General features: G+C 37.5%; 1 protein-coding gene across 5 annotated transcripts in view; it reads right to left on the reverse strand.

Moving 5' to 3' along the window:
* Positions 1-27,787, reverse strand: part of CADPS2 (calcium dependent secretion activator 2) — a gene marked incomplete at its 5' end in the record, with an annotated part of 283,646 nt that overhangs the window by 179,840 nt on the left and 76,019 nt on the right. For all 5 annotated transcript variants that reach the window (XM_083860055.1, XM_083860056.1, XM_083860057.1 and 2 more), the window contains one exon: positions 9,033-9,365. In XM_083860055.1, coding sequence (XP_083716181.1) covers positions 9,033-9,365 — 333 coding nt within the window. The remainder of the gene's footprint in view (positions 1-9,032; positions 9,366-27,787) is intronic.

Genomic DNA, 27,787 nt, shown 5'->3' on the forward strand with positions numbered 1-27,787 from the left:
GGTGTTTCAGGCAAGATTCTGCTGTCTCCAGCCTCCTGAGAAAAGACACAGTACAGTGAGAAGACTGTGCCAGACTGACTGCAACATGAGTCTATAGGGCTCCTAGGAATAAAACAAAGCTTCTTCAGAAATATTCTTCAGTACTGTTTTCCCTCATTTACAGGAAGTTTAGTGTTCCCACATTAAAAAAAACCTTGGCACTACATGACCAGTTAGGAAGACAGCGTATTCAGAGGAGGCATCAGGAGTGACTCTTCCCCTTACATTATTTTCAAAGGGATATTTCTCCTGCCATAGCCCCAGAATGCTTACCATACAACACCTTCTTTCAACAGCAGCTAGAATTTGACATTTCTACTAAATACATAGTCTCAATTTTATTTCAAGACTTTCCTGTATATAGCTAAAATGTCTGGAAGTCTATTTATTTATTACTTATCTCAAGAAACAGATTCCTATAAGGAAAAAGTGCAGAATCCTATTTTTACTCTTCTCTTACTTTTTCCCAGTAGGCTGTAAACTTTTAGTCTGAGGGTTCCTTTTTTTTTTTTTTTTTTTTAGTCTTTACTCATGTTACGGGCCAAGGCTATTTCAGATGGCCTGAGAATTTTTATATAATCCCTACAGCACTAAAATGAAGATAATTCATCTACCTATAGAAGACATAGAGAGAGAAACAGGCATTTCCTTGTAAACATTTCAGAAGTTTGAAATTATGAACATCTAATCACAAATAAGACAGCTTTGGCACAGACACCAGACTGAATCTGAACAGCTATCCTTGAGGCTTGTAATACTAAGCATGAAAATAAACGAAAGGACAAGCAGCATCTCCCTGCATGATGGCTCTTCTGTTGAGAATCAGTTTGATTTCAAGGTGAGAAGGTATCTGGGATGGACAGCCTGAAATCTTAGAGATTGAGAGGTTAGAGATCAGGACAGCCTCATCAGAGGAGACAGCTGAAAATGTGTCAAGAGAGTTCTCTGATTTTTAGGACAGGTACAAAAATACCTTCCCAGGGGACAAAAAAAAAAAAAAATAAACACACAAACTATAGTTCATTCAAAGAGAGCTGTAGATTTCTCAGCCATTTCACATAAACAATTATTCTTGCATAGGGCAGTCCATCCTGTATTATGGGAGTGCTATTACATTTCTATTTAAAATATCACGGAATCACAGAACAGGAAGGGTTGGAGGGGACCTCTGGAAATCATCTAGTCCAACCTCCCTGTCAAGGCAGAGTCAAACCTAGAGTGTACAGCTGGGACCACCCTGAGCAGCCTTCTCTGACAGTCTGCCACTCTCAACATGAAGTTCTTCTCGATACTGAGTTTATGGCCAAAATATGTATCTATCATATATAAATAGAAAGAGAGAGAAACAGCTCACTTCCACAGTCCCCTGCATCTTTGCCTCTGGAGTGACTGGGGTGCAGGAACTCCTAAGGACCTTGTCGTGGCACTAGGTGCAAAGAAACTTCCTCTGAAGAAGGAAGAGCGAAGAGGGTTCTCTCTCAAAAACTCCAAAAATGGGGAAAAAACCAGCTAAACTTCAGAACAAAAAATTCACTACCAGTGAGTCAGAGAGAAACAGAAACAGGGGCATTCTTTTCCTGTGCCTTTTCCAGAGGAGTAGCCTCACACTGGCTGCTGAAGACACCTCAGGATAAAAAATGCTGCAGAGAAACAAGTGATTGTCTAATTAAAACTTCTTTACTTCAAATTGATAAAGAGGAAATATAGACTACTATCATGCCATAAGAAGAACAGGTGACAAATTTATGCTAAGGGTCATTAACTTGTTCAGTTTGCTCACAGGGTTTCATTCAAATGTACATATAAGCTAGCAGCCAGACATATTAATAAACTTAATCATCAGTCTGGAAATGTAGCTGAAAAAAGGATTTGTTTTGTATTCACCTAGCTGTAGACATAAAATCCTCCTTAAAAAAGATTAAAAAATAAAAAAAAAAATTAATAATACAGCAGCCTTTGGCAGAAAAGATTTATTTTTATTCCTTAACACCAAAGTAGACAAATTTTATTCTCATCTGGTAATATAAAACATGATGAGTCAAATGCACTGGTGATTTTAATATAAGTGTAAGTTAAGTGGTGGATATTTTTGGCTTTGAGTGTTCAGGCAAGCTTAACTCCCTTGGATCTAGAACTCAAGCAAATGTCAAAACACCAATAATTACTTCATTAAAGCTCCAAAAGAGTATTTAGGGGAAGAAGCATAGGCAAGGTAAAATTAAAAGCTTAAAAGGATTTCCTTTAAAAAGCCCAAAACAACTTCCTTATTTCTTAGAACTAACACAGCCATTCTACTGCTGTTCCTTCACTCATTGAATGCCAAAGACAGTCTTAGAAAAGCAGCTTAAAAGAAAGATCTGCAGCCAAAATCCCAGTGTCTATGATTTCCATCCTCAGAGAAGGCATGAGACAGAGCAGGGTAGATGGGTGATTGATTCTCAGCTTCTCTCTGCTGATTCCCAGTCAGGCTCATGACGACAGAGGTGATGCATAGGAGAACAGGCCTACAAGGATGCCAACTCGGACAACACAAGTAAATCCACTAGTTTATGAGTGCTGATACTCTCTCAGTCTACTAGAGACCCTAAATATCCAATTCCCTCATGCAGATGTAGAACAGAAGCCACATACGCATAAAGAGCTCTATGATAGAAAAATCCTCATGAAAATTTAATCTTAAAATAGAAGTGCAAAACTATCCCTCAGACTTTTTTTCTTAATGTTTATACTGGACAAATAAAGCTTTGAATAGTTTCACGATTTTCAGAAGAGCCACTTGTTTTCATTTTAAGTGTATGTCAAAGCCAATTTTCCTCATCCAATAGCTGAATAAGAAGGATACTGCAATATCTCAACTACTGAGAATGTATTCATGGTGCCAACACACCATTTCTCCCTGGTATTTTTGCAGTATTCTTTTAGCTACAAACAAAAATAATTCAAAGTATTTAATTACATAGCTTGCATGGCTTCTAAACATTGTTCAGAGTCAGATACTTCAGCATGGTAAAAAGGTAACTTGCTTTTCTGAGGATGTTTTAATATTCTTTCCATCACTCTCCTATCATTAGAGTAAATGAGAAAAAATCAGCAACCTTTAGGCCAATCAGAGACTTTTTCCCAAAGTAAAGTCTGCCATTACAGAAAAAACCCATTTGTTTACAGGAGCTAAAACACTCTTCCTCCAGCCAATTTAAATATCTTCACTGCATGCTAACAGAACTGAGGCACCTGGGGTTACAAGACTTCCTCTTTCATCAGAACTCATGTTATTAACCTGAAAATCCAAACTGGCCTGACAAACACCATTCATTTGAGCTCTGAATTTCTTATAAGAACATTACAGAAGTAATCTTGGGAGGAATAGTTGAGGTTGCAGCACTCTTCCCTAAAACACTCAAATTTTTTTGGCTTGAGCAAGACCTTTCCAAAGCTCTTGAATGGAGGTAAAATACCAATGAAGCACCTCAGAAAAAAAATAATTAAGAAAATATAACTACTGAAATAATTTAATATTAAAATCCTATATGCACGTAATCAAGAATGACATCTCATGAATAAAAGGCAACATCCAAAATCCTGTAGGAAATTACTATTTATTTCCTCATTGAATAATTTGGTTTAAATTATTCTGCTCAAAGACAGTGGCAGATCTTTCTTTCCTTTGAAGAGGGTAACATCAATCAGAAAGCCAACTTTTTGGGGTTTTTTTGGGAGGACGGACTGAAGGAAGATATATTCTGGTATTAACAGGTACTAGAATCTAAAAGCAGATGTGTGAATAAGCCTGAAGTGTGATTATTTTGAATTTTTCTGCTATAGAAGGCATGAAACACTTTTCAGGTTGACAGACACACAGGACAGTTTTAAAGGACTGACCTGTTCTGTAAGGAAGGACATCACTATTATCCCATGACAATGTGCAGATGCTTTCTAGACTGACATTTAGCATATAAAAATCCAGTCAACACCTGAATACTAACTCTACAGCCTCACACAGTCCCACAAAATCACTGCATTTCTTCTCCCCAGACATCTCTCATACCACTGCAGTCCTTTCTGCCCATTGAGAGGCCTGGCAGCTTCCACCCTTACTTCTGTCCTGTCGGCATCCGCTCAGCAGTGTCTGCAAAACTGTATTTTATACAGAGAGCAAGAAAACCTGCCCCATGCTGGGTTTGTGCATCAGCTACCCAGCAGTAAACTCACAGCAGGTAAGGCCTGAAAGTAGCAGATCTCCTATAAAGTATAAAGCAGGTGATGAGAGCAAGACTGTGGTGTGGGATTTTTTTTTTTCAAGGGCAATGGGAATATCTTAGGCCAGGTGAAAGGACATTCTGAGCTCTATGGGATATTTAATGTGAATGTCTTAGCTAACACTTGATGTTGCCTTGAAAATACAGCAATGGACCTTGCCAATATTTTTCACAGGTTACTTTGTTGTACAAGGTATAACTGTGCATGAAGTAAGGAACAACAGACATCAGTGACCATCAGAAATATACTGGCTTAACAGAAGCTCTGGTCACATTATAGCCTCTCACAGAGTCAGTGTCTTTTCTTGTGACTAAAAAACCTGCAGATATACATATTTATGTGTTCTTGAATATACAGCCCAAACCAATTTTTCTATTTCTTGATCCAGGCCTCAACTTAAAGAATTAATGAATCTGTTTAAATTCTGGCCTAAAAACTAAACAGAATCATAGTACTTGTTTAATTTCTTCTAGAAGAATACTATCAACACTACACTGAAACTTTCTGTACAAAGATATCATTGTTCTTTTTGCTTCAAAAACTCATAATTTATATAGGGTATGAAAGTTTCTGCAGAAAAAATCCAGAAGCATGGGAAATTCCATGATCTGTGAAATAACTGTACTATTTCTCATCATTTTACCAAGGAAAGGATCAGAACTAAAAACATGAAAAAGTCACAAAGGCCTTGCTGCAAATTAAATTGCCCTTAATCTGACTTATTTCCAAAACTGCATAATTAACTGGACTTCAGAAAAGTGCTGGGTGAAAGACTCCAATTGTATTGAGCACCATAAGCAGACTTCAGTCAGAAGAAATTCTCGACAGAAACTACTCTTAGAAGAGTTGCCAAAAAAGGCAACTCTAAAAAGGCACTTTCAAAATAAAATAAACTCCTGTGTGGAGTTACAATTTACCCAACAAAGGAATTCTGGTACTGATGAAATGGTGTAATAACAGTGTATGACCACAAATCAGTTTGAGTTTTCAGTTCGACTTACTGCAAAGTTATCTTCTACATCAGTGAATAACAAAAAAAAAAAAAAAAAAAGGAAAAGAAAAAAAAAAGGTAAAAAGTATCATGTTGATCTGCATAAATCAAAGAAATTTAAACAGTTTGGCCAAGCATCTCAAATGCAAGTCAAGGAGCTCCAGTCCCAGCTAACTTTATCATAAAACACAGCTTGAGACAACACAATGTAAATAAAAATCAGGTGTAAGTCTTAACATTTACAAAATGGAACATTTTAATCACAAAGAGATGTGGGTGGTTGACAGCAGTTTCTGGCCTTTCTTTAAATCACGAAGTTGAAAACAAGATCATAGAAGTCTTCAATATCCTAAGGTGAACATCTTGTTAATGTTCATTACTTAAAGTACAAGCTTAGGTATTTCATGTGTTAAAAGATTGTGAAAAAAAGTTATTCTTCATAGAAAAATGGATAAAATTGTCATAGCTATGTGGACTGTGACCATGTCTGAGAGTTGATCTATTATTATTCACTTTATTTCTGATTAGGTTTTTCTGCTGGTTGAATGAATGCTGGTTCTCACTGCTGTCACAGGCAGGATGGAGAATGGCAACCAGTGTGGACCCGCAGGAACCCACACCCCAGCAGAACTGTCTGCTGGGCTGAGATATCAACATACCAGAGGTTTAATAGTTGAATGGAATGCTTCATTAAGAACAGGTTGGGGAGCAGAAGCTGCTGAAATCCAATAAAAAGTTTCTAAGTGCTGAGGAAGTCACAAGGAGGAGGCTGGCAGACAATACCTCCTACGGTTATACAGAGCACCTTGTCTGCTTAGCAGCCCTGTAGGAGCAGGATAATTTACTCTTATCATCAGCATTGAAAGATATTTTTCTGTTTCCCATTTCCAAAGGACTGAAAGGTATAAAAAAAAATGGGGGAGAGAAAAAAGAGTTCTCTGCACAAATTATAACTGTACAGATTTGCTTTTAAGGGCAGCTGTTTCTCAGAGCTGGAAAATATACAGAATTTCATGTATCTGATTCTCTGTTAGAAGAACAGGCTAGAAGCCAAACTAATCAAAACCTCTATCAAAAATACATTTTTAACATCTATTTGGACTTGGACTTATCTCACTGCTCCCAGACACTATTGATTATCATTATCTGCATGTGTCTAGTATTCTAAACATCAGCAGCAAAGGGAAATGAAAGTGAGCATTTTCATACGGCAGATAGAGGCTTCTAGGGCAGAATGAAAACTGCTGGTGCTGACTGAAATCCGAGACTAACTTCATCTCATCTTCTATAAATACGCTGTGAATAGAAAGGAATAAGACACAGCCTAAACTAAAATATTATTAGAACTATAATGAAAAGTAAGGGATTTCACCAAAGGAGAAAAGGTATTACATTATCAGAGACTGATTGCTGTCTACACTGCACCTCTTGGCAAGGTGAGGTATGATTATTGTCTTTTCCTTTGCAACAGACTTCTCCTCATAACTTTGGTCTTTTATGTGCTTGACTGGACCACAGGAACAGGATATGAAAATTGTTGTTGGTACTAACTCTGTTGGAGTACATAATGCAAGTTTTTGCTTTAGTAAAGTAACCTCATCCTTGCCTCAGAAAACTAAAACCTGCAGAAAGCTAGAATTCCAAATAAGACCTTGAAGCCTTTCCCTCTCCGTTCTTTCCAGCTTGAATTACATAGGTGCTCTTGTATTTGCTCCTGAAGAAGTAGATTTTCTTAACTTCCCATCCTCCAATACTTACATGAATCTGGAGTAAACACTCTGTATTTCAGAGACCTGCACAGGAGATTTTACAATCTTCAGTGCTCAAAAGCAGGAAGAGCAAGAGAAGCACCTTCTATTAATCCCATTTATTCATCTTTGCACATGTAAGGGTGGTCAATCTTTTCTCCCTTCTTACCCACAACAAGGTTATTTCCTCTTTAAAATTTGCAAGTAAAAAATAAAAAAAGACAACCATTCCATGCTTTAATCCTACCATGTTAGAAGATGAAAATTAGCCACTAGGATGTTTCAGTTTCTCTGTGGGTTATGGACCAAGAATTTAGGACAGAAAATTGTGGATATTTGCCAAACAGTTTGGGTCCATCAAATTTTATACAGATACGAACAAAAATAAAGATGCCTTCGAATATATAGATACAATAACCTAGTGGATGTTTCATGAAAACCACTTTTAGACTAAGGGAACAATTTTCTTGTTTAATTGTTCTAAGTTCTACAGATCATACTTTTTTGTGTTCCTCTAGTCCAATGTAGACTAAGAGCAGATTTTGACCACCCACAGCAATGTAAAAAGCACGATTTAGCAATCACTGGACACCAGAGGACAGAGGAATCAATATTTAATTTCTACTTGGCAAAAAACAGTGGGGTTTTTAATGTTTTCAGATAATGGAACAAGCTGCCCAGAAGGTTTGCACAGTCTGTCTCCATTCTTAGAAGTTTTAAGACCTGCCTGGTAAAGCCCTCAGTAATCTAGTCTGTCTTCACAGCTGACCCTGCTTTTAAGCTGGCCCTGCTTTGGGCAGGAAGCTGGACTGAATGACCTTCTGAGAACTTACCCAAACTGCCTCCCATGCCTCTATGTTCTACTGTATATAAAACCCTCCCAAAATTAAGCAGAATTATTCCCCCAGATTTCAATGGTTCTTCATCTTATTACCAACCCACATATCCCAGAGGCTTAGTGATTTTTATATGAATACGAATTTAGAGGCAAAAAGAAAAAAGGGGACAAACAGGAAAAAAAAGAAGGAATACTTTCTTTTAATTCACAACACTGCTCATAATTTGATGCAGCAGAGTGTCATATACTGCAGATGTTTTGATCATGTAACAGATACATGATTTCATGCTACACTGACACATATAATTTGTTCCTATATTAAGACGGCCTCTAACTGCAAACCAGCCTTCAGCATAATATATGAAAAACATTTTATCTGTAATCTGGTTGACTATTTTATAGACAGTGTGAGAAGCTGTGTGATCTCAGTTTAAATGCTTCATCTATGCTGCTGGGCTGTGGGACTTCCAAAAATACCTTCTTTTTCTTCAGGTTTTTCCTCCTTAAGTAACTTAATTTACACTTCCATCACTACGAACACTAGTTAATAAAATATTTTTACACAACAACTATATTACTGATTAGTAAGAGATTATACACATAAATCTAAATATGACTGTTGAATGGACTCAGTAATTTACAGGGAAAATAATTTATCCAACAAAACAACAATGCAGAAATGTGAAAATTAGCTTCGTAGAGGATGCTTGAATTGAAGGACATTTAGTTCTAACAAACCTTTTAGACACTGGATGTCCAACAGGAGCCTGAATCACCTGTCACCTATTTATGGCAGCAAATTTCTTTTAAAGATGAACACACAGGCTCAGAAATGTATGTGCATGCATATGTAATACATCAGAGGGTATGCAGATGTACAGACCATGGCACATTCCTCAGAATCACTCAAACTGTGTGAGCCTGTGACACTGTAAAAGGAGACCCCTGTAGCACAAGTACCATACACTCTGCATACCCTTTATCCAAGTGCTCAGCAACAATCAGATCATGCAAAAATTCCTTGCCGAGCAGTCTCATCTCATTGGACTGCAAAGATGTACCTTAAATTGAAGGATTCTACACAAAGGGAGGAAGCACTAGACCTGTTGACAGAGGGGAGATATTCTGGACACAACAAAACAACGACACCAATACTTACTTGGCAGGCATTATAAATCAACTGGTGTTCCAATTTTTTGATTCCTAGAATCTGCTGAAACATTTCATAAAGCTGTTCCTTGCTCAGAATCAGCTCCGATACAGCACTTAAGGCCATTCTGTTTGGCTGTTTGCCTAAGTCCTCTTCTCCCCTGTATATGGCATCATATTTGGCTAGCCAAGAACTTAACACTGTTTCTTTGCTTAATCCGTCAATTTCCGGCAAACTTCGGACTCTCTTTTCTATGTTTTTCTTAAAAACATCTCTAAAGTCACTTGCAGAACATCCTCCACTGTGGACCATTCTTGCAACCCGGTCACTCTTGAGAAATACCTTTTAAAGCAAAAGAAGAGGGGAAAAAAAAAAAGAAAAGAAAGAGTTAGGCATGGACACAAATGCAAAACAATCCCTGTATAAGGGAATACAAGCTAGTATTTTCCTTCTACACAAGATGGCTTTATATAAAAGAGGTATAGAGGCCAAGTTTGTTATGTTTTTCATAAAGAAACAAATGACCACGTTGAAACCAAGGTTCCACATTGAAAAAGTACTTAAACTAAGTAAGTCATTGCAGTCACCAAGAGCCATAGCAAATCATATATGATTTTGTGAATGGAGATGATAGCAAGTAGAGCTCTGACTCCAGGTACTATCTCATGTTAGAAGATGGTGTACCTTACAGCCAACCTAAAATACTACTGTGCTTCACTTTCAAAATACAAAAAAGTGGAGTAGAAGAGGAGCTGAAAAGCTGAGCAGATGCAAGCAGATGCAAACAGATTAAGAAAAATTAATTCTAAAATTTTTATTGCTTGTCAATGCACATTCTCTTGTAGCATATTTTAAAATGCGGCTACTTATAAAATGTATTTTTCAACAGATATCCTAATTGATCTCATTCATAAATGCTGCAGATTAAACCTAAAAGTATTTGCCCAAAAAGATTATTTTAAAAAAACCCATCACCAATATATGCTAATCATGTTATGCTCTAGCTGCATATGCATATGCACAATACATTTTCTTTTATGTAAATGTAAGTATCCAAGGTTAAATTCTTACCCATAATGGGACCTGACATAGTTACTGTCAATTAATGCTTATATTAATTTCCTCAAAAGGCTACACAAATACTAAATCTCATTTCAAAACAACTAATAGTCAAAAATTCCATTCAGCAATAAAGTATCAACACAAACATGTACAAGGATATTAAGTCTTTCCTTGTTATAACAGTCTGCAATTATAAATGATTAATTCCTCTAGCAGCTTCACTGGTAAAGAAGATGATTTCAAACTTATCTCAGCTACTTTGCACTGTTCATAAACAATATTTAGTCTTCCATCACATTAGCCTGCACACTAAACGAGAGAAAGCAGATGCTGAAGACAGTGAGAAATTAAGAGTATTTATAGACACCTCCAACCCAAAATCTCATATTCATGCAAGATTAAATGATCTGATGTATTACTAATATAAATGGACCAGTCTTGTAGGAAAAACCCCCAAAACAACAAAACAAACAAACCCCCGCCCAAAGTCCAAACCTGCAAAATACACACTGTAAGAACATCAGCATATCATTCACCTTTCATTACCTTCTTTCAGTCTTATTATTCCAAATGATTAATCCTGAATGGAAGGGCTGTGAAGCAGCTAGCACTTCCCTTGACTTACGAGCCATACTAATTCAAAATTCATTTGTGATTCTGAAGTTGATTTTCCAAGAGACTTTTTCCCAGGACAAACCCATTCCATTTCTTAATCACTTAACCATGGAAGGGAAGCACTGTTGTAAACACTTGGTGTATGTAATATTCACAAAATAATGGCATGTTCATGTTGGACAAAGCAACAAGTATGTGCAAAAAAAAAAAAAAATACAATCTGTGTGTGCCCTTGACTCTAAAATGTCCCCTTCTGATGTGTTTTGGGTCACAAACTGTATTTTTATTAAATTTAAAAAACATTATTCCAAGGTAGTTCTTTTTTGAGATACAGTGGATATAGAAGGAAATTACTCAAGAGATAAACCCAAGGTGTGAATAACAAAGTATGGAAAACACGGTTCGTTCTGCAAAGGAATCCACTGGACCTAAAGCTCTTACTGTACTACTCCTATTTAAGTGGAAATTTACCATTTTTTTTCCTCGGGGAAAAAACAAAAGTATCATCTTTAAAATGAACTGCTTGCATTTAAGATAATTAAAAAGTAATAATAACATTTTAACAATACTATTTCATATGCAAGACCTTGTTTGCAACAGAAAACTATAAGAGAATAAAAATTCTATTAGGAATGTATCAAATGTGTCACAAATTTAAAATACTAAGATGCATTAAAAAGCTATTAAGTCTCATTAATCCTGTTCCTGAAAGACATATGGTACACTCCATGTGGAATGTAAAATCCTTTGCTTCAGTTAGACTTCTTGAGATTCATCTACTTGGTTTCAGAGCTTTCAGAGATTACATGAGCAGCAAAATCATCCCCATGAGGAAAAATATTTTTATTGATATTTATCTTTACAGCAAAATACTAATTAAGTATATTCACTAAATCTCTGGTTCTTACTGCCTTCATTCTGGTATTTCAATTGATCATTAGACTTAGTTCTAATTAAATAATCATTCAAAAACATACAATGTTAAAATGTTAACTCAAGTCTCTCAACACTAGGGGGGAACTGGGGAGGAAAAATATTAAGAAGATTGAGTGTAAAACATAAAATACCAGAAAAAGTTATTGTGGGCACAAAGAAATCTAATTCTGCGTGGAACCAGATTTGGCAGATCAGCCATGATCTTTCAGAAATCCACACATTATTCAGAAATAACTTGACAAGATTCAATGAAGTATTTTTAATGAAGCATTCCCTGTCACTACCAATATTTTCCAGACTTCCTCAAAGACATCCTGGATTGACACTATTGTCACTCAGCATTTGAACTTCTAGTATCAGTCCTAGTTTACTGAATCCAAAAATCAACATCAACTGTCCATGTTACTCACTGCTATCAAATTATCAAACACTAAAAAGGAATGCTCTATTAACAAATAAAATGCATTCTGGAGAAAACAGATAGTTCAAATACAGGTTTCGATGGGCCATATATCCACTCTGAGGAACTTTTTCAGTTCATGTTATTTAGAGTCCTCCTAAATACTTTGGACTGAACCACACCTTCAGTTTTTGACAGATAAAGTTCAACTCATTCAAAGGTGAGATAACATGTCTTTTAAAAAACCCAATAACAACTGTAATCTACTGAAGGACTTTTTCCCAATCATTACACATTCACAATTTCATCTACTGCAAAAGCTAGTAAAAAAGCCTAATTCAAAATAGTCTTTTGCATTAGATACTTAAAATAAAAGTATATTTTTGTTTAAAGATGAAAAATCATTATTTAGCAGAGCCTACAACTTAAGAAAACATTCAAAGTACTATTAAAAGAACTGATTTTCACTTCTAGAGCACACACCCGTTAAATAACTTTTCTATTTATTGGACATCATACCAAATTTAACTAATTATATAATTAGACAACATAAACATGATTATCTTATTCTCTACTCTAAAGCTTAGGAAAAAGAAAATTCAAGCAAATGCAGTAGGGCAGGTGAACCACAAGAATGATTTTTCAACCTCTGAAAACTTCTTGCTCATCTTGTCTCTGTACATCTTTTTTTTCGTAGTGCAAAAGCACCAACATTCTCCTCCTCTTTAGGCAATGTAGCGCTCAGATCTTCTTTTGCCATTTTCTGTAAGAGCCACCAGAGATTTGTTTTTGAGGGTCACTTCTGTTCCTGTAGCTTTGAGGAGATCACATTTACACTTTAGACATGTCCTATATCTTAACAGTCAGGGCTCAATGCATCATCTTTCATGGAAAATATGGTGGCAGCTCAAAATGCACACTACATCTCTGGGACGACAAATTTCTAGACATACTAGACACCATCAGAATCACCTTATTACCTTTCTTACAATATGTATCTCAAGCTGCATAACAGCTTTTTAAATTTCCATTAAATTCTGGCATTCTGGATGCAATCCCTCGGGTTCCATACTCTTCTAGCACAGTAATGGGTGTGTGACAGGTGCTCCCAGCCACATGACCAAGCAAGCAGTAGTTTGGTACAGGCTCCAACACAGGTCATGGTCTGGGCCATAGCTTGGCCAAGAACTCCTCTAGTTCCCATGTGTTCTCTGAAAACCCACAAAGGAGCAGAGTGACCCAAGTGAGCACCAGTGCATACAACCTTGGAACACTGATCAGGCAATTCACATGTAAATAGCAGGTGGCTTTTCCAAGACCTGTTTTCAAGGAACAAAGAAGGCTGTAGGTACAAGAAATCTCACACATACCTCTCCCACTGCACATAATTTTACTAAAAGTCAACCACTGTGTTCCATATACATGACAGATGAAGTGAGTTTTCTTTGAGCCCTCTCAGCTAAACAGCGTAGCTGCATATCAGCCTCTCAAGGCTGACACCCTATACAATGGCAGATCTTTGGCAAGTGACTAATATTGTGAGTAACCTTTTAGTATGACAACTTTGACTTCCGCCTTGGTAGCTGCGGGGCTGTGGTGCTTCTCTCGGGCTGCCACCCACTTCCAGGCTCGCTCTGGCACCAGCACTGCATAAAAGGTATGGTCCTGTATTCTGAAATGTAGTTCCCATCCTGTGGGTCCTTGCCTTGGCAGAAGGGTGAACAGTGTGAGAAATAAAGGGATGGAACTCCGGTGGGGAACTTCAGCTGGGTTTAAATCTTCCTTTCATCCAGGAGTCAGCCCACCAAAGCCCACTAAACTCATTGGTTTTCACCTTAAATATGGGGTGGGGGAGTAGGGAGGATACAGCTTGGAACCAATCCAGAATGGGAAGAGAGTGACCCCAAACCAAAGTGACAACCCATAGAACAAATCAAGGAACAAAGGGAGAAGGAGAACCGAGACCTGCCAAATCACTCGACAGCCTCACTAGAACTTTCCAGGCTTCAGGGCAGGCTGTAGAGTGATGGACAGGACCCAGGTGTCACATAAATGATGACTGATTAATAACAATAACTGGGGTAAACCATAATGGGGTAAAACATGGGGTATATGGGAAAAACCATTGTGAAACAGTATAAAACAAACAGATGCATATAAAAAACTGGTAAAACCCCAAAACACACCATTACAGGTAGCTTTACTTTATGCCTTAGTAGTTTTGAATCACTGTTCAAACAACTCTGCTGCAGAGTAACAGAGTGACATTGACACTGAACCTTGTTAAATTGCACTTTCACAACACCATTATTAAAAATGCTTTTGTTAATACCCTTCACAGGGCCTCTTTAAGAAATCTGAATCACCCATTCATGACAACATGGAATAAAAACCACAACTATTGCACAGAGGGCCTCTAGATAATAGGTCACCCAGGAGTTCTGATACTTTCCTCCTTCTATTACTAGGATTACTTGTATGCCATTCCGAATTAAGCATAAAACAATCCCTTCTTCCAGACTACCAACCAAAGCTGTAACAGGAATCTCTGCACTGATGCAGAGCATAGGAAGGAAATGTCTCATTACCTACACTTGAGCATTCATAAGTGATTGCATCAACTGCTCCAACCAATGCTGCACATTATTTTACCTGTGAAAGTATATGATAACCTCCTAATTAGGACTATGTGGATCTCAGTTGGCCTCCTGAAGCTTGCTAAGGAGCTGCAAGAACTACAGTGTGGCCATAGGGCTAGCACCACCAATCCAAACACAGTCTTCAATGGTGACATTTCGAAGAATCCAAAGACTCCACCAGAAGCTGACACAATTGTAAATGTCTTGCTGCGTGAAGGCCAAACATTGCCCTCCTACAGCAGCACAATGACTGATGGACCAGGGAGTGAACTACCAGCATGTTCTCCAGCATGTTTATTCAGGACAATGTACTGAAACTGATGTTTGGGGCATCCTTAAAACATGCTAATATTAAAAGAGAACCTTTTCATATAGCTTAGAAAAAAGACTGTCATGTAAGGCTTACAGGTATTTCTCTCTGGAGATTATTTTTTCAGAAGTACCCTATCACCCAGACACAGACACACAGCTGTGGAGAGCAACAGTTTGTTCTTACGCATGTGTTCTTGTTTTAAAGGAATTTTCTTCTCCTTTAAGCTCACTAGAAGCAAAGCTGGAACTATATTAAGATTAATGCAACTATGTCATATCAGAAATCATAAATTTTTGTCAATCAAAAAAAAAATTAACAGAAGTACCTCTTTGATAAAGACTGAACAAGGGCAAAAAGGACTTTGATGGAAGTCCAAGGAATATTCAAGTCTATGAAAGTTTTTCAGGTTTCTGATATACTTTTCTGATGTGTTCTGTACTCAAGTTCCTGCTGTGCTCTGTACAATTACCAGAAGTCTTGAGTTTATGACATACAGAATAATTTTTTTGAAAAAGACAGCAATTTTCCAGGGCTAAATCGAGCTATAAAATTTCTGCAAAAGACAGTAATTCTCTTCCTGCAAACTAAAAGGAATTGAAATAAGTTTCTTATTTAAAATTGGATGTAACATGCATCATCATGTTGTGCATCAAGAAGCATTACTTGAGGCAAAACAAAGCATAAGACATTTACTGTGTAATATTAAATAGCCCCTATACAGCTACTGCAGCAGTTCTTAAAAGCCTTTCACAGCACAGCTCATTAGCAATGCTTGTCACTGTCAAGAGGTCTCACCAACTTAAAGTCCTTCCTGTTCCATAGGAATAAAAAGTATTCTCATTTGAGTCATTAATGTGAGCAGTGTTCTCTGGAACCAGCTCTCACAGCCCTCAGTAGTTCTGCTCTAGACTGAAACAACACAATGCATCACACCAAGAGCTGGGGCTAGTTTGATGAAGGTGCAAAAACTTCTGACAGTTTGGAGAACAGCTTCCACAACTCTGCATTTTAAGAACAAATGCTTATTCCTAGAAGCAGTTAACATATTTTATGACCAGGGCTGTCTGCTATACCTTGCAACTGCAGGGAAGAACATTGTTTCAGATATGAAACAAATATTTAACAGTTTTGAAAGAAGGAAAACAAACACCAAAAATTATTAAGTTGATGTTTAGATTAATTCAAGTAAACACATTACAAGAACAAGATCATTTTGGTTCAAGAATAAATATTTAATGTAGTAGTATCATACATTCAAGAGTAATGTTAATTATTTTTATGCTCCTTGAATAAATTTACTGCATTGGCTACTGAAATAGCATTTATATTGAGGAAGACATTAATAGTTATCAATGCATTTCAATAGCTACTTCTAATAGCTCTTGGCTGCTGAACATGAGTGGAAATCCAGATAGTTAATGAGATTTGCTCAGTATTTTGAAATCAGAAGCACTTTTCACATTTTTAGAAAAAAAGTAAACTAGGCATTTCTTGCAGGTCTTCTTCCTCCCTTGTTCTCTTTCATACCCTAGAAATATCCTCCAGGCACTATTTTGATTTTTTCATAATGGAAGATCAGAGTTAAAGGATGCTATTTTTAAATCTATGTAAGTCTTCAGAACAGAGTCCTCACCTTCAGGTAAAAAAAAAAAAAAAAAAAGATATTGATATTTTAAGAAATCACACATACTCTACTGTGATTACTCTACTTCAGAATTTCCATCATTACTTTGTTAATGAAAAGTTACTTCTCTTAGAAGTATACATCACACAGTTTTCCCTAATTTTGAGAGGGTGAGAAATCTGAAATTAAAAAATTTTAAAAATGGCTAACAGTGAGGTTGTGGGGTTTTTGTTTGTTTTTAAAACTTCTTTAAAGCAGCATATTACATTAGGGGGAAAAATGAAATAAAACTAAAAGTAATAAACCATCATCATCCTAAGAGGCATAACCATTTAATATTTTTTTCCTTTTTTAAAATTTTTAATATATCTACTACCCTTCCTGAGAACATTAAGCTATGATTTCTTCTTATTAAGATTAATGGTTCAGAAATCACTAAGTCTTCAGGTGATTTACTTTGCTTTCTTCAGCTCTTTTGGGCACTACAGCTGCACTCTGGACATTTACCACAGCTTAGCAAGCTATCTGTAAAAAAACCCACCAAAACTCACCTCTTGAAAATTAAAATGTGTGCTACTGCTGCAGGGGTACATGCTTGTAAGCATACACAACACTGTGCACTGGGATTTGTTCTTTGCTAGCTTTTTCAAAATGCACAAGCAATTGCCAAAGTCTAGCCAAATTTCAGTTCCTGATGGCAACACATTTCACAGTCATGTACTGCAATGTTCATGCCTTGGGCATAAGAACAAACAGAGGTATAATGACAATCACCATAAAAAACCCACAGAAGTGTTTCACCCAGAAGCAGTGTTTTCTCCCGGATTAATTTAATAAAGTTAACCAGCTACTCTCTTGAGACAAGCAAATTTAGCCTCTTTTCACTGCTGACAATAGCAGCAACAGTTTTTGCACCCGAGTGAGATATAGTATATGGATTGTTACCTACATGAGATGGATGTGGATTACTTTTGCTATGCCCCTACTTGGAACAGGCATTGTGACCTTTGCTTTAACAGTACAGTTTCCCCTTTGACCAAGCCCCATTGCTCAGGCTGAGACATGTTAGGGGACTCTGTGTATCATAGTACTGGCCCTCAGGTGGTACCAGGATTCAGTAGAAGTTATTCTCCAAATATCACCTGGATATATTCCCTGCTGAGTGACTTTGCTCACACAAGCAATGAATGTTTACATAATTTTAGATCTCTGCAGGCTGATCCTCAGCCACATATTCAACTCTAGCAGCCAAAAGATGCAAATCTCCCCAAAGATGATGCTCATGCTAGACCCTGCATGAGGGTAATTACAAGCAAGCAATTACTAAAATGACTTCTCATATTCCAGTTGTCTATGCCAGGGAGAAATCTGATAAAATAGGTAAAAAAACCCAGCAGAAATAGATCTGCATATTTAAAAGTTGTGATGCTTGGTTTGCTGAAACATAAGAAGCCTCCAGCTGTTAAAAGAAATCTTTATAATTCTTTGTCCAGTAATGGCATGGGAAATCTGATGTGCTGCTGGTGAGAAAACACTATTCCTTCTGTATATTGCTTTTCTCCTGCTAGGATAGTATAGAACTGCTGTAGGCAATGCCATGAGGTCTGAAATCACACCTATATGTTAAATTCATCATTCCTATTTAATTGTGGAAATAATGCATGTGTCACTGGAGACTGAGCAGCTTCTGTACAGGCCTAGGCTTTTCTATCCATTAACTCTCTCCTGATAAAAAAACTGTATTACCCCTGAAGATGTTTCTCAAGACCTACATATAGGAGAAAGAACAGATCACACGAGTGGATCTAGAATAAATAATGAAGTTCAATAGTTCCACAGCAGAAATGGTACTTAGGCTGCCAGGGGAAGATGTTAATTAGCATCACAGCAAGAAAAACCGAACTGCATGCTAGACATGAGAAGTTTTCAATAGCTTCTTAATATATTGACTGATACAGATGGTAAGCACAAGGAGAAGCATACTTTACATTGAGCAACACACAATTCCAAAGGGAGGGAGAAGAGTTTCATGCTTTGACAAACACATTTGTTTGCTTCCAAGTTAAATGTCACCAAGCCAGATAAGTCACCAGCAAGCTATTCTTCTGCTATTTTTCCAATTTATTGAAGAATCAGCAATTAAAGCCAATGAAACTGCTTCACCAGGGAAATACAAAGCAGAAGCTTTCCTTGACCGTGTTAGGAATTTCTTCCTCCACTGTGTAGGGTTTCAACATGCTCACTCTCCTTGGTTATATCCATCACCATCTACCTGACAAAGAAGTAATTTGCAAAGCCTCTTTTTACCAAAGTGCATTTTCTTGGTTAGTAAAGTGAAATTTAATGAAAGCATTAGGAGCTGATCAGCACATTGCTTCTGGAGTTTCTTTCCTCTTTATAAGAGAGCAAACAGCTGGCTCACCAGTATGCTGATTCTGTCTGACCAGAACTCCTCCCTTCGGTGACCACTGGAAAGTTCTGGGTTATGAGAATTTCAGAGGGTCTATTTTAAAGAGCATAAGACTCACAAAGGTTTTTAAATTGAATCTATAACACAGCATGCCTTGGTGATTTCATGTAAAAAGGCTTACTCTCGCCTCACAATTGATCTCTATTTTCCAGAAAATTCCATAAGGAAGGTGTCCAACCCTGACTATGAGGGAAGAAGACAAAGGACAACAAAAGCTGACAAAAATAATAAAGCAGAAAGAAGAAACCAAAGATTGAAAAAAAACCCCAAAAAACAAAGACTTCAAAAAGGAAACATATTTACACAGAAACAATGAGCAGCAAACAGAGTCCTGCTAAAAAGGATTAGGAAAAAAACCATTTACTTAGCTTATTTATCTATTCCCCAATCAACAGATGAAGACTAGTTTATGCAAAACTATCTCTGGTATGTGCAAACTTGAGAAAAACATACATCTACTTAAAATCAGTAACTCATATTTTCATTTGCCTTGCTAAAAACTTCCTCAATTATTTGACTTTTTGGTGTTTACTCAGTGCTGTATAACTCACAGTAAGCCTCAGCACCCTATCTCTTATGATAGTGCTACCTCTTAGGATACAATGTTACCAAATATAAAACCCAATTTCTTGCATTAACTGTGAGAAAAATTGAAGTAGATGGGCAAGTACAATAAAGAAGGGAAAATAGTCCTTCACTTTCAAAAAATTTCCTCTGGAGTCACTTGTAGTTCTAGTTTTTATTCCACTTGACTGAAAGTGGATGTTATGTAAGTTTTCATCATTGGTATTGCACTGGGTTCATTTTGTCAGAGATGAAAAGAATTGGTTATTTCACTTCTCTATTACCATTAATGTGCTTCTGCATTAACCATTTTCACCTGAGTATAGATTAATAGCTTTTAGTTTGAATGAGCATACTGCTAAATCTCTATTTTTAAATACCAAGCACTCTACAGTCAGACCAGGTCTGCTGAGATCCTTTCAGTCCTATCACCCACCACCACCCTAAATACTTCCATGCAAAGTGAGGGCACTGTTTCAGTGCATACATTTTTTTTACTGATCAATGCCACTTTTTCATTCCCAGTTTATATATTCTGCCACTGCAGCTGAATGCTCAAAAAGGACATGAGCAAATAGAAATTGGGCCAAAGCCACCTAAAATGTTGTCTCATAACATTATTTTTTTTCTGTTTTAGTGACTGAAAAAGTGCCAGCAAACTGACAACTTAAGCAAGCAACCTGCCACTTTCTTTCCCTGTACTAATTAGTTTTAGTGGCTTATTTTTTTTTGTGGAGTAGAAAGGGCATTGTTGGGTGGAGAGAAAGATGAAAGCACTGACTTCACTCTGTGGCCTAAGGAAACTGTAAAAGAACTGACACATTGTGGGTACTTCAAAATTGGGTAGTCACCGGAAAGGACAAGAGCAGACCCTCTTAAGCCTTTGAAGGCTTATTCATGTCCTACTTACCAATATAGCATCTTTCTCCTACTGTCACCCCCAGGATTTAGGGCAACAATAGACATGGGAAAACATACCCAGTGTCCATCTAAGAAACAAATTCTTTTGGATCCTGTGAAGGGTGACATAGTTTTAACAGTATTCTTGAGAATTAGATATAGTGTGCAGAAGTCACAGAGCAAAAGACCTAAGAGAATGAACCACAGCTGTGTATTTCACACCCCAAAGCCGAATAGAAAAGACTGCTTGCACCTACCAGCTCCTGCATGACTCAACAGCTGCTAGCATAGTTCACTACAACTGTTTAAAAAATACTTCCATCATTACTAAAATAAGGGAAGTAAGAACAAACAGGCAGAACAGGAGAAAAGGTGACAACTGCCACAGGTATCTAGAACTGCTTGACTGGAGTCAAGTAAATAAAGAGATGCAAACTAGAGGATTAAAGGAGTACAAACTGTCCTACAACCCATGTTTATGCAATTCATCCATTTTAGACCCCTTTCCATATGCTGGGCAAGGGTACGCTGCTCCAGAGGACAACTGAGAGCTCCTAATGCAGGCTCTGCTTTGAAGGACTCCCTAGAGGAGCCTCTCTTGCCACGATGAGGACAGAGAAGCTTGCAAAAATTCATTGTCCAGAATGTCCTACAAAACATCCCAAGGCAAGTGGCACGGATGCCATCCAGAAGTTCTGAACAGTCACAACGGCAGACTTGGAATCATGTGGGGAGAAACAGGATGGAACAACACAGTTGAGTTTAATTGCAAGCTGATGGAATAGATAATACTAGTTTTGTGATGAGAATGTATGTGGCATTACAAAAACTGCTTCCTTGCTTCTCCCAAAAGACAATCTGTACTTCAACGTGTTTAAGAGGAAGAAAAAAACAATGGAATATAAGTGGAAATGCAGGCAGGGACAATGCATCATGAAAATGGGAGTGCTTGGGGAATTGTTTGTTATGTCTTTGCACTTAGAATGCATTATTATTTGTGTGGACACTTCTCAACAGCAGCATCATCTCATCACTCATTAGAATGTATTTCTAGTCCAGAAAGTTATAAAGGATATTCAGGGCAGGCAAACACTAAGACATTGGCATGTAGGATTTAGCTGCTAACTGTAGTCTAACAAATATTTTTATTCCAATACAACTTTCTTAAAACAACCAGACTTTATAATAAATACATTCCCCCTCTCCCTCTTTATTAAGTGTAATCTTTGTGTGTCAAAAAACAACAATACATTTTCCTTGATTAATTTTTCACAAGGGTTATCAGTTCATGGTGTCAGCAGGAAAGTTATAATACACAAAAAAAGCTTCAAAATGCATTCTAAATCTTAAATCCTTCCTTAGATTTAATAATCACCCAGCTGGCTGCACTTCAGACAGCAATGCTTCAATAGGAAGATTAATGAACAGTTGGTCTGCAGTTTAATCCCTCTAGATTTTAGCATGCAGAATGCAAACTTTTAGAAGTTGGACTATTTTTATGCATTCCAATTATATGTCAAGGTCCAAATAGCTTTAATGGTAACATTGAGGCTTCTTAGTCATAGTTTGCTCTCTCTTTAGAGTACTTAAGTTTTAGAAAATATTAATTCACTATACTTCAATGTTCTCCAGACCATTTTAGAGATCACCTTTCAAGATATCATCTCAAGTCAGAAACATCTTCAATTTCTTATTTATTTATTTATTTATTTTCTACAATCATCAAGTATTTTGCCTTGCTAGTAGTATACTATGGCAAAGTGTTGGGAAAGAGGGGACAGGAAGGACTTATGAATATGACTGCATGGCAAGAAATACTGTAGATGTAAAACCTGAGTGAAATAGGAATGAAAGCCAGTTTTGGGATGTGTGCATGGCAGGCAGGAAGACGGTGATAGGCTGAAGACAGGAAAACAAAAAGACAAGAATGTTGCCTTTCCACCTTGGCAAAGACATCCGCAAACAAGTGCATAAGAAAGAAGTCTATAGAGCTTAGAAAGTAAAATGACATGGTAACGTAGTAGTTCTTATAGGCTGCAAAGTTTGTAGGTTTTGTATCTCGCGCCGGTTGGTCAATGTGAATTAGAATATTCAACAGAAAAAAAGATATATTGTATTGTAACAAGAGGATCGCTCTCTTGTCCTGGCTTTCCTACCTTTTGCCCTTACCTCTCTCCTCTGGCCCTCTCACCCTTCTTCCCTTATCTCTCTTGGCCCATCTCCTCTCCTCTCTCTCTTACCTCCCTTGCTCCTGCTTTCTCCCCACGTTTTTCCCCTGCTCCTGCCCTGTTTTTACCCCTTAGCTCTCTTCTATCTCTCTCTCTCTTCCCAATCTCTCTTTAGGGCTTTGCTCCAGCCAAGGCTGGTGGCTGGAAGCAGGCCCGCTTTACCCACGACCCTTGTAATAATAAAGCCACGTGTTTCTAGAATATCTCAGGTCTGCAAAGTTCCTTGTCCCTGTCATCCATGGAAAAAATTGATACAGGAAAGATTTAACTTTATTTTATTTTGCATCTTAGATTTACTTAAGACACAAAAAGTGAACTGTAACTTCTTCTCTACAGCCACACCAGCCAGTTATTGCCTCCATGTTCTCTTACAGGAGCAACTGCTGCCTGCCAAGTTCATGCTGCCTCTGACCTCCATGGTGTCCACACTGCTCAGGTAATGCCTAAAGTCCAAAAGAATGGTAGGAGGAGGTGGGAAAATTTGCACCCAGGCTGGGACAATGGGGAAGACATTGTCCATATGCCTTTATCCTCCTCTCTCAGCATTTCCACAACCATGACTTCCCGTTCCTAGGCTTCCAGAGAGAGGTGCTGATACTAGCAGGAAAACCTATGAAATTTCATTTGCAAATAAAAGGGCAGTCTGAAACTATTACAATCAGAGGAACCCCTTGCCTAGACATAACTATGGTTGTGTACACCAAGGGACAAAACCTAGTTATCTAGCCAGTGCAATTCATGATCCTACAGAGTTTTGTTGGACAGTTAGACATGGAAGCAGGGAAAAAAATTCTCAGAGCTCTTATAATTGAGGGCCTCTCCCAAGAAGGAACCTCAAAGTCCTAAATTTATTTGCTTCACAGCTCATAGCAACAAGTAGAGTGCGCAGAACTAAGAATGGAAAAAGAAATAAAGAAAACAATACCATCATGATGTTGAAAAGTTCTCCTTCTCCAGTTTGTGTGTAGTCTGGTTTCAAGTTTACCCTAAAAAGACTTCACCTCTTTCTCTTTTCTCCAGTTATGGACACCAGTTTCAATAAATTAGAAAGGTACAGGAATATATGCTTATTTTTTTAGCTTTGTCTCTTAAATGACAGTAGCACCTATGTAGCTCCAAAATGTTTTCAAGCTAAGCCAGTCAAGAGATTTGGCAAGAAATCCAAATGGTTTACAAGTCAAATGTAATAAGCAAACAAGCATTACCCTCCTGCTGTAAAGACAGCTCTACTCACACCAAGATAAAGCTTAAGTTATTTGGTTATTGTAACAAACCTATACAGTCAACATCATAATACATCTTTAATGCCCAGAGAGAAGACCACACATCTCTTGTCCCCGTAAGATTAAATCCTGAACACTGCAAAGCCGAAGTCTGATCACGAATTCTCCTCATTTTAGTCTTTGTACTGTTATTCCACTCAATTTCTAGTCATAATTCCAGTAATGCATAAGATTTTTCGTTTTTATTACAGCTTCTTTTAGACTACTCTCAAAACACATTTCCCATTAACTTATCTAAGAAGCAGACTTACACTGATCTAAGTAGTTTTTATAAAAAAGTAACTCAATTTTGCGTCAGGCTATTTGGAAACATTTGCACTATTCATCTGCCAACTTCTGAAACACATTACTCATACCAAGAGCCTTCTGTCATCTTCTAACACAGATTTTCTAATTTGATGGTCCGAAGAGCCCAGAATAATCCCTAAAGTTTTTTTATTTTAATCATAAATTTTATGACAGCCAGAAACAACCTCCTTATCATGGTCACTTTTACAAATGATTGCACCTTTCAACATACTTATTATTACTGACAGGTTAATTTCCTGTGGAATTTGCATATTTATCATGATCATTATTTAAATACTGAAAAAAAATCAGTTATAATAGAAGCAGTAAGCATGTACTTGGAATTTGTATTGTGGTGTCATTTCAGAATTCATGGCGCCATTCAGTGAAATAATTCAGATTATCTCACCCTCATACTAATAATTGAGCCCATAAAACACGAAACAGGCAAAAGACTAGGGAATTTGAACATATAAGGAGTAAAGATTAAGAAAAGGAAAAAAACTATAACAAGAAACACACTTCTGGAAGGTAAGTCTAACAGTTGCTGCAGTCACAAAATCAGTACGCATCTGACAAGACAAAAAAAGTGAACTCTATTTTCAAGTCAAGAGAAATGAGTTTTCACAAAACTGTCAGATTTGAAATACAAAGCCCAGCACCCTAGAGCAAAGATGTGCAGCAGTTCTGCCACATCCCAGGGCACGTGCTCGTGGAGCAGCCACAGCTAGGAAGATGCACACATCTACAGGACACATGGAAGCTACAGCAAATGCAAAAACGCTGCCTTGGCATTACCTGGAGCTGCCCTCATTCTCACTCAGCACATCCAATTGGTTTTGGCAGGCACTTCTCCACACTCTGATAGAGCCAAGCTCAACATCTCAAGTTACTACACATTTCGGCAGGTTGCATTTGTAATCTGTCTGCATTAAATTATACCAAAAAACTTTGGAGCTTCCAGGCACAGAGGAAGGTTCAGCTTCAGCTGTGCAATCCGGAAGCAATCAGAGCTGCAAGGTCATCAAGTAAGAAATTGGCAGTGGAACCGTCATAGAGGCAGTTCATAAACACATTGTCAAAAGGCAGGAAAACTTCACTGTCATGCATAAGCTTTTATCTTTTGGGATGTAAAGAGCAACTGACATCAAGAATGAAAAAACACCAAGCTAAGCAGCCACTTCTAGATTTGAAAAAATCCCTAAATTAAAATTTTAAAAACGGCAGTTATATCTCAATGCCAGCAACAGAAACAGATTTACACTGAAATTTGACCAGATTTCAGCTTTACTTTGAATACTAGCTCGTGCTAGCTAGCAGTATTTCTCAGTATTTAATTAAAAGCAAGATGCTACCTTTTTAATCCTAATTTTCCTATCTATAGCCTGTAAGACTGGGAATGCTCCCTGCTGGAAAATTCCTTGGAGATATCCAAGAAGATATATCTTCTGCTCATCCAAGGTCTCCCTGACTCCATGTGCAGCAGCCACTGAAACATGGCCCAGGTCCATTTCTCATGGCTACCCAGATATGCTCAGAACTAACACTAAACTGAGAAAAGGTATTAAACTGGATGCACTGTTGTTTTTTTTTTATCAAAAGAACCCTCCATGCACTCTTTTCATAATCAAAACCACTATTTACAAACAGTGCCCATTTTTGTATATTATGTCATTGAGCTAACGGGTAAAGTCATAATGTGAGGAAAAAAGGCAGTTTTGTTACATATTGTCATATATGGCATGGTTCCAGCCCAAAAGGAACTTAGGAACCCTAATTTGCTAGCACCTTCTGGATATTATGCTATGCTTCATTTAGTGGTTTTCGTTTGGTTGGTTTTAGTTTTTAGAGTAAACCTGAGGCTTGGCTTCCATTCTGCAGCTTTATTTAGAGAAGAAAAAATGGAAGGATTGGAGATAGCTTCAAAATAATCCACAATACCATAGAGACTTTACATAAATGCTAGGTAAGCAATATCAACTTCTGGCTCAAAAACAGACATAGAGATCAATGTTATCAATCTAAAACCCAATGGAACTGTTATTGACATCCTCATCTTTTTAGATAAGATTTTCTGATATTTCAGTTGGGATTCAGTTTTTCTCATTTTATCTAGTTGAGAGCTCTGGGAACAGAGCCAGAAAAACAGTTACATTTTCTAATTTGAGCAAATAGGAGTAGAAAAGAAATGTACCACAGATGTGTATGCCAACCACACAGAGATGGCTTCTCTCCTGACTTACCTGTTTTACTCCTGCATGTGTTTAATTGAGTGCACTCCACTTCATGTTTTTATGTAACAATTATGAGCTACACACTACATGAAGTAAATACATTAAAGCTTCTTCACATGTCACAACAGAATCATGACTATGAAAAAGTATGGAAAGGGCTTGGAAGGCCCTTTGAAGAAAATTGCTCTCTGTGGACAAAGTTTTAATCTGCTACAGAATACTGGAAAAAACAGTGAAGAAGCATTGTCCAATTATTTTCTGTTTTACCATTAAACTTGAAGTTCTTTCATTGATAAAATTTGAATTATTGTGCGCAGATGTGCATTAATACCAGCACTGTCACCTAAATAATGACATCTAACAAGGCCAATAATATTATCATTCAACTTTTCGTACAAATTATTAAAAAGCTAGGAAAAAGAAGTAGTCTTGAGTAAAAATGCTAATGACAATCTAAGACTGGCAGCCACCAAATGGCAGCCAATACCTCTTGCCCAAGTGTTCCTCATCAAGTGTTCAGTGGCTATCTGGCAGCTGACTCAAATCTGCTGATTAGCTCAATTCCATGACTCAGTCATATAAATCAAGCAGCTGATCCAGCTGAAAATTAACAAAAAATGGACAATCGAAACAACCTGCTCTATCTCTCTATGAGCTGACAAACCTGGCTCACAGCTTGGCTATGCAGTGGTGACAGTGAGACGGGGGAGAGAAATCCTCCCACAAGCAATTTTCACTAAGGTTGCCTTAAATGAATTCCCAAACTACTTTATTTGAAAGCATTTACATACACATCCTAAAAACCATTTCCCTTATTTCATTTATTTAAACGATCAGTTATTTAAGTACTTGTGGCATACAGACATCAGAAGCCTTTTATAAAACAAGGAGCTGGGAAAATTCAGGGAGAGATCTCAGAAAGAGCCTGCAGCTCTGATGATAGGAATTCACCATGCAGCAGAAATGCCAGGCCTGGGTGCCTCCACATGCTAAAAGCATTGTACTAGAAAGTCTGGCACAACATTACAGGGTTCCCAGATGTCTAAACACAGACAAAAGGGATGATATCTAAAGATCTTATTTCTCTTCAGAGCCCCACTGTCAAGCATCAAGCTGGCTGACCTAACTTGCCTCACAGTCCTGGAGAAAAATGGTCAAATAATTTAACTGAGACACAGGCAAGAAGCCACTTCCTTCACAATGTGAGG

This window comes from Zosterops lateralis (genome assembly GCF_965231275.1).
Source record: "Zosterops lateralis genome assembly, chromosome: 4".
NCBI classification, from domain to species: Eukaryota; Metazoa; Chordata; class Aves; order Passeriformes; family Zosteropidae; genus Zosterops; species Zosterops lateralis.